Raw genomic sequence first — 13546 nt, 5'->3', positions numbered from 1 at the left:
GGATCTTCTCTCAGCCTATGCTTGATATATAATAGTACAACAATTACAATTTATTTATGTTTTAATTTTTTGCTTTTTTTATGTTAGGTAAGATAAGAGTGGTAATTTTAAATCAATTTTTATATTGTTGGAGCACCGTTTTTACAAACTCTCTTGAGGTTCTTTGTTTTTGTGTTTCCTCTTGATCATTTCTGCTTCATTATTGTTTTTCTTTTATACGGTATATAGGTGATTGATGATGAAAAAATTATTTTTAATTGAATTGAATATAGACCTATATGATTACTCTGAAAATTATATTTAATTGGTGCCCATCTTTCAGATGTAACACTTGTTCTATAGCTGTTGCGATTATCGTACGCCTCAATAACCATAGTTAAAAGAAAGGAGTGAACGTAAGTATTGTATAGATTTCCATCTTCCTGGTATTATCATTCTAGTACCAGTATCCTACTAAATTGCATTGGAATGAGAAGCTACGGACCGTTATTGCCCGCTCCATATCCCGTCTTCCGCCACCCGGATATAGGCCTAGGCCTCCATACTACGGTATTCGCTAATTTAGTACATACCAGACTAACGACAATAAAGAGATAAATTAAGTAGACCTGTTATTTGTTGTTCAATACAATTCGTATAGGCCTACTGGAATACCCACACAATTCAGCAAATGATAACAAAACCGTTAGTACAAAGTAAAGACATAAATGCTCGCTGGCGTAGCGACGAATTATTTTACTAATCACAATTATTCACTATTGTAATAACACTAATAACGTATTGCTTTGCTTTATGATCCCAATCCTAATAAAACTGATGAATAACATGCATTATTTATAATGAGAAAATAACAATAACTAAGAGTTTGTTTCTTAGGCCTAGATTGAGTAAAAAGGTGTTCTACCACCAAGGACTTATTCTTGTTTATAGCCTATAGTAAAATGTTATTCTACCGTACCACAACCGGTAGCCTTTAGTGAATAGTTAGTAATGAGTGACTTTGTCCAAAAACCGAAAGGTCCACTGATTAATCTCAGATAAGAAAGTATAATACATACTCCAAGTATTGAAATACACGCCATCGTGTTGGGATTCAATATTTCGACATTAATTATGTCATCATCAGGAATGAATGATGATGACATAATTAATGTCGAAATATTGAATCCCAACACGATGGCGTGTATTTCAATACTTGGAGTATGTATTATACTTTCTTGAGTGACTTTGTATTATTATGTCATTTAACTGAGTGGCGTCGTTCCCGGTTTCAGGGTGAGAAGGAGGACTTTGATTGAATTTATTATTCTTCATATATTATTCTCTAGCACTAAAATTAATAGCATTTATTGTGTTAAATCAGGGAACATACAAATTACTGTTTAACTGTTCCCTGGTTAAATCTTCAAAAGGAAAGTACAGTCTCCAACATACAAATTTCAAACCTAATGTCGAATCACTCACCAGCATACAATATTATGCCATTAATATTGAAATTTGAAATGAGATGTTAATTCACATTTTCGTTTGTCCCCCTTACACCAATCGTTATAGTTTATATTCTAAACAGTTGGGAAAATGTGAACAAAATAAGTCATGCATTTTGACAACTGCTATTTTTAAATAGATCAACTCTGTTTCTGACCGGCTTTCACATGAGCATGTTTCGACAAGAATTTCAATCTCAATTATAGTTTCAAAATGTATATAGTAAATTTCAAGACTATTGATCCTTCTACGCCGACTGTTAACAATATAAACATCCTGAGCACTACCTTATTGATTGGATGTGCAGTTGCGTATCTATTGGGGTGCTCAGGGTGCGCCAAATAATACTCCCCAACCCTCACCCCCATCCCCTAGTTACCTAAGAAAAAAAGATCACTTTCAAGTAGTTAAAATCAGCTTATTTTTGAGCTAGTGCCACTTTACCTAATCATCGAGCCCCTAACTTACCATCGCTCTACCCTATTAGCCATCCCATCCCCCCCACCCTACACACATACACACGCACACACCCTTTCAACACTCCTGTGATACGCCACTGTGGATGTGATCATATCGCCTACGCACGTTTCACTGCTGGCAGTTAGGCGCAAATTTTGTATAAAGAACTTCTACTTACTCAAATAAATTTAAACATTTGCTAGTTTTCACTTCCAATGAAGTATTTGCTGCAGTACATGTTAGGCTATATTCAAGTGGAACACTTTATTGTTAATAATTTAAATTGTTTTCCCAGTTGCAAATCTCAAACCTAAGCATGCTGACGTTTTAATAATACTAATAATACAATTGATATTATACTCACAATCTTATATTAACAGCTAGTCAAGATGTTTATCTTGATTAATCATTAATGTGTATTGACAACGAATTTAGGAGAATTCCCTATTTGAAGATCAAAGACAATGACTTAGTAAAACATGGGTTGATTATAATTATTGTAGCTTTAATGATTTTTATCATTGTATTAATGTATTATATCTTGTTATGACACTAAATCCTATTCAATTCAGTTTTATTTTATTACAAATGAAAATACATCATGCTGACATTAAAAAGGACATAAAAAAAATGCGCATAAGCCTACACTTAAAATAGTAATAGTAAAACTAGTTAAAACAATGTGTAAAAACATTCAAATTCAATATTAGGCCTATCCAATCAGAATATGTAAATAGTAATAGGGACTTATATATGGATGGTGTATATATCATGTATAATTATTATTTTCTATAACTTTATTTGTAGTTGTTTACAACTTCTTTTTCATGTGTTTAGGTCTTTTACATTTTTATGTTTACTGTTTAATTCGTCCTCGCAGCTGGGAAGTTCTTTGGAAAGTGGCGTGAAATGGCACCCTGCTGCTTTCTACAGTATATTGATTCACTTCGTGAACCCTTCGTTCGACGTCTGTTTTTCTTAGTTTGTGCTTATAATAAAATATGATAAATTGTAAGAACATCGGAAGAAGAATCTGCCATGTTGACAAAAATCTAGAACAAAATGATCTCACTTATCAACAACAACAATAACTTTTCTTGCAATATGAACGCTGACTTGACGATTAATCATTATCGTTTATCGTTATCATTTCAAGCGTAAACAGGCCTTAAGCTCGTGGCCTACAGTAAAACAATTTATGACTTAAAATTGTGTTATAATAACCAATAATAAATGAAACTTGTTACCGGAATGGTGACTAAGAATAGTTTTTTTTGTAGAGTTATCGAAATATTATTGTGTACGAGGTCGGTTTCGATTAGATACTGTACTATTTTCTTACACTGAAGCCAAAAACGTATGTTTCCTCCTGTTCTCAGGACTTCTTCAAGTTCTCGAACAATATCTTCTATATTAATTTGATAATAATAATAATAATAATAATAATAATAATAATAATAATAATAATAATAATAATAATAATAAACATCCTATTTAAGTATGTTATCCTTGCATTTTGACATTGAGTGGAGCTTGTTATAAAAAGTGTTTTCGAAGTGTCTCCAAATAGAGGCCTACTTGATTGACGCCTAGTAGTCTGTGAGATGATCCAACCTATACAAAGAACAGTGCTGAAATTGGAATGTTTGACGCTTGCCCTACTTCTGCGAAAACTTTGGTGTGCTCATCAAGTCTTAATTCTTATTAGATGCTATAGTCATCATAATCAGGGAACCAATCCATGTATACATTAACATCCAATAATTAGGAATTGGTGTAAGACTGGTGTGACAATATCCACTGCCATTTTAAAACCTTTCGCCAAAATAAGAAATGCAAAATGAAGTGTACTACCACCAAAGCGACTCTTCAGAATGCAAATCCCCCTCATGGGGATTTAGATGCTCATCCCTGATGCAAATCCCCCTCATGGGGATTTAGATGCTCATCCCTGATCCACTTGATTTTATTCACTTTTATATTTATTTTATTAATTGTGTATTGTATGTTTCGTGTATGGTGCGAAAAAAAAAATCAAATGAAATCAAATCACCGTCATTTTGAAAAACGTTCAGAAAATCATAAACTTTATTTCCATAAAGTAACTTGGGTGAATAACTTGAGTTGGTCTCGAAGATTGAGGGTTGTTAGTGATCACCAAATTAGAGGAGTCTCAAATTGTATCAACTGTATAAACAAATGTTACGTATACTTTCGGTTGTTCTTTTTATTCTTGTCATTTCATTACCGTATTTATTCGAATAAACGCCCCGTTTTGAATTAATTCCCCTTTGAATAGACTCCCCTCTAGAGCCTCATTTGGAATAAGGGCCTCCCTCGGAAAAATAAAAACGGCCCGAGGCATATCTTTTTTCCTCGAATAAATGTCTGTAAACAATAGAAGCAACAACAATTTTCAACACATTCTGTTAATGTTCTACTCCATTAGAATTCCATTTTTTCTAACCTGGTTGGAATTAATGATCACGACAAATTTTTTAGAGTAATTATGTGTTGTAATTCCACATTACAGTGAAATTAAGTGGCGTTTTTTTGAGTATGTACGTATCCAGTTTGCATAAAAATATAAACGCATCCCTCGAATAAACGCCCCCCTCAACAGTTATCAACAATAAACGCCTTGGGGCGTGTATTCGAATTAATATACATTATTTAATGTTGTTTCATTTATAATTTAGAACGAGTCAATAGCTAAATAGTACGGTACTTTTCGTAGTATGATTCGCATAAGTTAACAAACAAAAAGGAATCTTCGTATTAAATAGGCTGTAAAATTACATTTAAAAAACGTATTTCGATTTGTCTTACTAGGCCTATTTAAAGTTTATGTAAACTTATCTGAACGTCTTAATACTACTTATTCAATTATTTGAATTCTTGACTGTCTTTTACTACAGAAAAAAAGACTTGTTGTTGTTGTTTTTAACTTACCGGCCTACAACCAGTGAATTTCACTGTTCCCTGCTACAACACACTTATTCATTTACTAATTAGCCCATAATAATCTTCATAATCACTATTCCAAGTAGGCATACAGAATATTTTCCCTCTTTGTTAGGGCTGGCAACACCCCGACCGACTAAAAACTTGCACATCAAAATATGAAATTTTTCATACCAAAACACAAAAAAAGAAAAAAAGAAGAAAAAATTTCATATTGTTTTGATAACTAGTAAACAATTGAAAGTTGTTTAACAGATTTTAGTAAGTAAAACCACAAACCCTATGTACGCATGGGGTCTATGATAAAACATCAATTAACAGTTAAAATAATATACGGTACATTATGTTGTTCAGTATTAACATGGCGGTAGGCTAGAATTATTTTAGGCCTACAATGAGGCTGAGAGCAGAACGGATACTGATATATAAGATTATTAATTGATAAATGGTCCTATGATGAGACAATGCTTTTGGGGTGACAGGTATGATTGTATTTTCGTTTAATATTAATATTGCAGGTGACATGTATTAGTCGTCAATTGGCTAATATTTACTTACAATCACACACTGTATACACTGCAATTCTTTGGAATCTTATTTATATATCTCTAACAAACACTTTACTGTAGAAACAAAATTTAAGCCCTGTAATTAAATGTGAAACCCAGTTGGGTCAAAGCAACCGGCGATGTGTATTCAATAAAAAAGATGCACAATATGGGCGTAATTTGCAATCAACGACTCAATTATTTTTATCTTATCTTGGTCTATCGATTGTATGTTTTCACTTACTTTATTTTTGATACATAAATAGAAAATAGACCTGTTTATTTAACCTTTCGTTAATAAAGAATTAATGTTATGATACTGATTATAGTATCAACAATAATAAACTAGACGTATACTGATACATTTTTATTATTATGAATATTATTGATATTCCTAACCACTAATGCGAATTAATTAGCCTATGGTTCATGTTTCATCTCTTAAGATATTATTTACACATTTAAGTAAAAAAAAAACCGCCTCAACTCAGATCAAACCGGCAACTTTGGCTGTCTTTGGAGATGCTTTAACCACCGGGAAACTAATGCTTTCGCTGGAAGTTCGATTCCGATTGATATCCGGGACTGAAAACGGTTTGGTTTGCCTGTACAACAATTTGATACGCCCTCTTGAGAATTTCAAGTGTCCCAACGGGAATTCCGAATAGGGGTGGCGCCCGCGGGAGGTCGGAGGTGGGGTGAACAGGCCACCGTTGGGGAGAGCCCCATCCCCGTTGGGAGAAAACTACAATTCGTCGGGGAGCAATAAATGTATATGTATTTTCTACATAATAGCCTTTGAAACTCTATAAATTGTCATAATTTTCAGAGGGCTACGCTCCCTGGAACACTTTCGAGAGATTTTCCGATCACTCCCACTTTTTTTTCGGGGACATCGTCCACTACTACCGCCCCCACCCCGTTGGGAAAATCCTGGCGCCACCACTGCTCCGAATAGATATTTTTTTTTATAGTTACTAAGTAATGTTACAGGTAAAATTTTGGCGTGTATAAGTATTATTATGAGTAACCTCTTTGTTTTGATCTAATAATACTTAAAATGATAAGATAAGTATATTTATAATAATAATAACAGCAACAACAACATTAAACCATGATATTGAATAATGAGTAGTTTCTTATATATATATATATATATATATATATATATATATATATTTCAATAAACAATTCATCAATGTATTGTTAGATTAGTAGGCCATAGAGGAGTTTTCAAAAAGTAAAATTAAACGACACACACTTATTGTAATTTCAGAATTATTTATTGTCCAACTAAATTTACGACAAGAGACGTTGTACAAACGGCGACGACCAAAGTGCAAGTTACCGTTTTCATATCGGAACAATATTCTGAAATAAAGACATTTTTATTACGGCTAAATGTTTTAATAAACCTGTCAATCGGTACAAGAATTTATGATCACATGTGAGGAGAGATGGAACTGGGCTAATATTTTGCGCATAAATCTCAATTGCCGTGGTAAATGTCAAAGTCTCCTGCGATATGATGTCAATATTGTAGCCAGATATTTAAGAGAGCACTTAAAGATGGGTTTTACTGGTGTCCTCACGGGACTCCGCAGTCGATTACACACACTAATGAATGTCAAAGGAAAAGATACATTGAATCAGAAGCATATATTATCCTTCAATTACCACGATCGGCGTCTCCATAGTTGCACTTCCAATGTACATCGAAACATTTTTAGAACGGAAACATTAGCTACGAAAATGATAGAAAACAGTTTTGCTTTCCGATGAAAGTTCTACCGTCTTCCTTAACGTATGGAAAATAACTTTTTTTTTTTAAATCATGCAATTAAAAGCCCGCAGAGCTCATTTAATCAAATCACATATTATAAGTTATGATTAAACGTTTACATAGAAGATTAACATACAAAGACACGTATAAAACAGTTATCGCAGATTACCGGTAACATATTTTTCTTTTCAAAATTCTTCTCCGGGACTTACCAGAAAGTGTAGGAATTATGTAGAAATCATAATGCGCTAGTTAAGTATAGTGAGGAAATTTGTTATTAATGTAATATATATTTAATTTTAAAAAGGTTAAATAGCCTAAACATAGGAAGTACGGTAAGTTATCAGAATCTACATTTGTCCAAGGGTTAATCTTAACAGAAAGAGTTTACTTTTATTGAATACAACTTAAGACCTGTGCCATTATTATTTATTTATTTATTTATTTATTTATTTATTATTATTATTATTATTATTATTATTATTATTATTATTATTATTATTATTATTATTATTATTTAAAAGTGACCGTTTTGGTGACACCATAATTATAGTAATTTCTTAATAAGCTAAACTTCATTATACATTGGCTGTTAATCCAGTGATTAACCATTTACATATAGTACTGTAATAGGCCTATCATACTGAACCGTATGTGTTTTTAATAAGTAAGCCTGACTTTTATTAATACACTGCACTAAGCCGGGTTTTATCCAGTGCGTACAAGTAGATTGTTTATATAATCCTATGGTATATTTTTACCATAACTCATGGACATTTCCGATGCACTCCGATCTTTTCCACCTGTTAAAGCGTCGGACTGCGTGAATATTGATTGAATAATATTGAAACACAATGCACATCATCACATTGGTATATGCAATACGCACGCGTCAATTGTTTTATGTTTTAAAAACAATTATATTTCGTTAATTTTATTAATTAAATTTTGTTTTTTCTTCAAACAAAAATGTATACGCTTACGGCGATCTTATCTAAGTAAGAGCAATTTTTCATTAGATAAAATGCAATGAAATGTTTATAGTTCCTGGCAGTGAAAACATGTTATGTTGGCTCTGCTACTGATGATAGGCATATACGGTAAATACCATCACTATTTTTTTGGGCTTTGTTATTTTACTTTTATCTATCATGTAGTTATATACAGTTTGATAAGCACACTCTTTGGCGACAATTTCCAACTTCTGTTTATTCATAGAGCAACGTTTCTCTATGCTTTTATTCAACCATTTTCCTATTGTTCATTTGTTTTACATTTCCTTGTAGAGAGATTCAATAGTAACAGTAACATTTATATATAGTACACTTTCGCGGTTCCTATAAACATCTTAAGACATCATTCATAAGGCCTATATATTGTAGCAACTTTATATTTTCGATGCAATGTAATAATTACATACAATTCAGGCTTTCCATATAAAACCAGCGTAGTGCAAACTGCCGTTAATTAGTGAGTAATTAGCACAGGAATGTGACATTATTGTAAGCCTATACTTTAATACCGAGCAGCCGTAATACTTTTACTCACAACTTTGGTAATAGTAAGTCGATTTCAATAAATGACCCATCATTTTTTGGTAGAGTTTGTTTGGAGAATATGAATATTAGAAAGTCAATTTTCATGTTCTTGGAACTGATTCTGTATTTTTTTTTTTCATGACAAGCTTCACACTGTTTTAAGCACATTATACTCTGGAGACTGTTCAACCATTAATTTCTCACATTGTTTATTGTACATTCCCTCTATAGAAAGATTCAAAATATTACATAAATAATTAAAAATACACTTTTGCGTTCATAAAACATCATATATCTTCAATGCAATGTTATAACCAGTAATTAAACATGACACCATGCAATTCTCCTGGTGGATTCTTTTGCCAGCGTCTTTGTAGCATAAAAAGCAGATCCTATTATCAGTTAACTACTGTATTTACTGAGTACCGGTAATTTCCATTGCAGTCATTATATACCTTTGTCATGATAAATAAATTGAGTTCTAGTGTCTGGGTTCCTAATTATACTTCTGCTGAAGATAATTAAGCAATAAAAACGACGGGAGACAACACTACAGACACGTAGAAACTTTAATTAATAAACTCAATAAACTTCATCTGGTGACTACACAATACTATATAATTATATCTATGGTATATACGTAAATATTTTATTACGATTACAGTATACTTTAAAGTAAACTAAACCTAAATTATAGTTTATTTTGTCTTAGCAGTACAATAAAATATATTATCACCAATTAAGGAATGAAAAGTCAACGAAGAGCTAACCAAGATAAGAGACAGTATATATACACATATATATATACATATATTTTTACACACATATATATATACACACACATATATACATATATATATATATATATAATATATATATATATATCATATATAAATATATATAATATATATATATATGTATAATGTGTGTGTGTGTGTGTGTGTGTGTATTTTATACATAATTAGTAGACTCTAAAATCAGCACCCCAATTCTCCCCCTCCCCCGACCTAAGTCTGGCAAGCCTAGCGCCACCCCTAGAATTGCTTAATTTGTATAGTAAGTTAATAACTTTCAATCAAAAGAAAATGTTTAAAAAGTCCCCTATTAGCTTGTAATAGATTTAAGGGTTTTCGTAGAAAAAACAGTCAGTAAATCTGCGAACACTGTTTTTAATCTTTTTTCTGATTGTAAGACCTTTTGTTATGGATATCTTTAAATGAGCTTTTTGAAATTAAACTAATTTTTAAGGTATTTTTCGGGTTTTTTTATATTTTTTATTTCGGCAGACAGTGTATAGCTTACAAAAACAATACAAATGTTTATATCAGTATAAACCTATAAATATACATAAAATAATTATAATACTTCTTTTAACAAATGCATAGCAACAAGCAAATGATATCATACTTTGCTTTTAGAATGATACGAGTGACAGCCTTAATGAATTGTGGAAAAATGCAACAAAACCATTGCAAACCACATTGCATAATCCTTACTAGACATTGTCCTTGTAAAGTCTGTTTCCATATTTTTACAACAGTTACAAGTGGTACCATCATAAGTATTTTTCGTTAATTAGTTTTTGTCACAAATGATTGAGAATCGAATTTCATAAATAATGCATTAAAATTGTTTGTTAATTTATAAATTACAGAAGGCATAAGCTATGATTATTAAGGGATTACATGTTTTTTTTTCCAAATTGTATTTATTCTATTTCCAAATATGATACCATATTCAGCGTGGCATTTTTTTGTTTCTGATATGTGTTTCATATGATTGTTTCTTTGTGTGTGTGCTTTTTTTTTAAATATATATTCCTATCCCAATTCAATTCCGATCAAAAATCTGAAAATCTTAATATACCTATTTTTGTTTCTTTTTAGAAAAACCGAAAGCAATCGGTTTAACAAAAGCAACTCAATTATTATTATTATTATTATTATTATTATTATTATTATTATTATTATTATTATTATTATTAATATTATTATCACTATTATTATTATTATTATTATTATTTCTATTATTATTATTATTATTATTATTATTATTATTATTATTATTATTATTATTGCCCATTATTATATATTATATTGTAAAGCCCTAGTGACAACTTCCGTATTAACTGGAGTTATAGAAATTTTAAAATGTATCAGTCTGTCTACAACTTCTTATTATCGTCAAATGTATACAGCAAATATATTTTAACATATTTAACACCATAACATTTTTGGGCTATGTTGGGATCTTTATAAAATGTTCCGGTAATATTGTATTTTATTAAATTATTTCACGAATGAATGAGTTTAAATTTTTGATTAATGATTTCTTTTAATTATAACCATTAACATATATTATGTTATACCTGTCTAATCGGATTCGCAATACACGTTTCAATATTATACATTTATCGTTTACCGTCTATTGATTGGACATTCTACACCATGTGAAGTGTGTCATGTGACAGGTAGCTAGATCACATGACCTTGTAACTGTTACATGTACATTCAATTACGGTGATATACACTCACTTCTCAGTGTGAGTCGTGTGAAGAAATTGATTTAAATAAAAGCAGATTTAATTTGAGTAGTATTTCATTATATCGTTCCTTGTCGATTCTTAAATGGCTTAACACATTTGGCTGGTTTATCACTTTACTCTGTAAAAGTATGATTATAGGTGTATATTTACAACGGTGCGTAGTTATAGCGATTTCGATTTATTTTATATTTTCGTTAAAGAAAAGTATTTTTTAATGCGTTGTAAAAACTAAAATTACGAAGTGTTGATGAGTTATTAAATGAGGCATTTGAAATAAAATACAAATACAAATCAAAACGTATGAAAAGAATTTGTAAGAGGGCAGTATGTGAAAATTATTTATATTAACAAGATATAAATATTGATGTCGTATCGTTTGCATTAGGCCTACATCACATCACATTATATTACATTACATTATATAAGATCACACCACATAACATTAGACCTATATTAATTACATCACATCACATCACATTACATTGTATCGCATCACATCATATTACGGTACATTATATTACATCACATCACATTATATTGCATCACATCACATACATCACATCAAATCAAATTACATTACATCACACCACATCACATCACATTATATTACATCACATAACATCACATCACATCAAGTTACATTACATCACATCACTTTATATTACATCACATGACATCACATTTTTATATCACATCACATCACATTATTACATCACATCACATTACATTACATCACATCACATAAAATCACATTACATCAAATTGCATTATTTTGCATTATATTACTATAATGTTAATAATAATTGATATATGTCGTATCATTCCTTAAATGACAGCCTTTCCTTCCGTTGTGGAACATTTTTCTATCTCTTCCCCCATGTATACCTTCTTAAGGCGTACAATTGTGACCTAAATAGTTCTTATTAAGACTAGCAATAGCATTGAATCTTCGTTGAACCCAATGTTGATATATTCCGTTTGCTTCGTGTTTTTCACATAGAAAACCCGCTTTGTACAAACTTGAAACGTGCTCTCTTCCAATCAGAACCAGCACACTGCAACACACTTGTTGCTTAGGACTTAATGCATTAATGCCATAATGCACATAATAACCGCAATGCGCAAATCTCAACTCTAAACGCGAATTCAACAACATTCCTCATTGTTAATTGTGTTTGAGATTTTTCGTGTTGGTTTTTGAGGTAACAACAATTACGATCGCCGATGCTGTGTTTGTATGTAAACACATTTACATCAGCGTTACGCCATAAGCGCTATATTTCACGAAATTGCCTATCAGTTAAAAAATATAGAAAACCCTAAACGAAGCAACTAATATTGTAAGTAGTTCATTTAAAATGATTTTTTTTTTAAAAGGAACGGATCGAAACTAGAAACGGATCGAAAAAAAAAGGTTTTTCGCAAACATTTTACTACAGGTTGGCCTATTCTTAAATTACTTACCAGCTAATTAAGGACTGCAAAAGAATGGGAAATGTGTCGTATCATTGTGTCGTATCATTTGACCTGAAGGTGGAAACATTTTTTTTATTCAAATCTTTAACAACTTAGTTAAATGTAGAAAATAAATCATTATATTATTGGACTGGGTATTAGACAATTGATGATTTCTTTAAAATCTTCTTAGCTCATGTCAGACAGTACCTAGAAGTATATATGTACCGTAGATAAGAATAGGCCTAATATTGTTTTTTGAAAACATTAATTTTGAATATTAATACCGTATGTTCATAAGCATCAACATTATAATATCGACTGTGCTTTATACCGCTAAATGAGTTTTACAGAGCTATTTTATATTTTTCAGATAATGTGTATTTCAAATATACTCGCGCTGTCATTGATTAAAGCTATGTTTGTACTCTGGGTTACATGCCCACACAGTAACTTGTCTATAACTTATGCCGATGAAGTGCTTTAGGAAGGGGGCAAAATATTTGTTAAATAAACGATATTTACGTTCCGCAATAATACGTCTACACTTCTTTGATGTTTGTCGCCCACTCAGACTATTTTTTATGACACGCGGAACAAACGTGAAACACATTTATGACTATTTAATTTATATATATATATACATATATATACACACATGTATATACATATATATACATATATATGATATATATGTATACATATATATGATATATATATATATTATATATAATATATATATATATATATATATATATATATCCTC

The 13546-nt window shown here is 31.0% G+C and overlaps 1 protein-coding gene across 1 annotated transcript in view; it reads left to right on the top strand.

The window, feature by feature from the left end:
• The window catches only part of LOC117103872, a 39956-nt gene extending 33099 nt beyond the window's left edge, over positions 1–6857 (top strand). Inside the window, exon 3 of the mRNA XM_033244487.1 lies at positions 6736–6857. Within this exon, the coding sequence (XP_033100378.1) occupies positions 6736–6839 (104 nt within the window). The 3' untranslated portion in view covers positions 6840–6857. The remainder of the gene's footprint in view (positions 1–6735) is intronic.
• Positions 6858–13546: the final 6689 nt, after the last annotated feature.

Source organism: Anneissia japonica, unplaced genomic scaffold, assembly GCF_011630105.1.
Source record: "Anneissia japonica isolate Jap-2015-1 unplaced genomic scaffold, ASM1163010v1 scaffold3862_len378127_cov164, whole genome shotgun sequence".
Classification (NCBI taxonomy): Eukaryota; Metazoa; Echinodermata; class Crinoidea; order Comatulida; family Comatulidae; genus Anneissia; species Anneissia japonica.
This window is presented reverse-complemented; position numbering and strand designations above follow the sequence as displayed.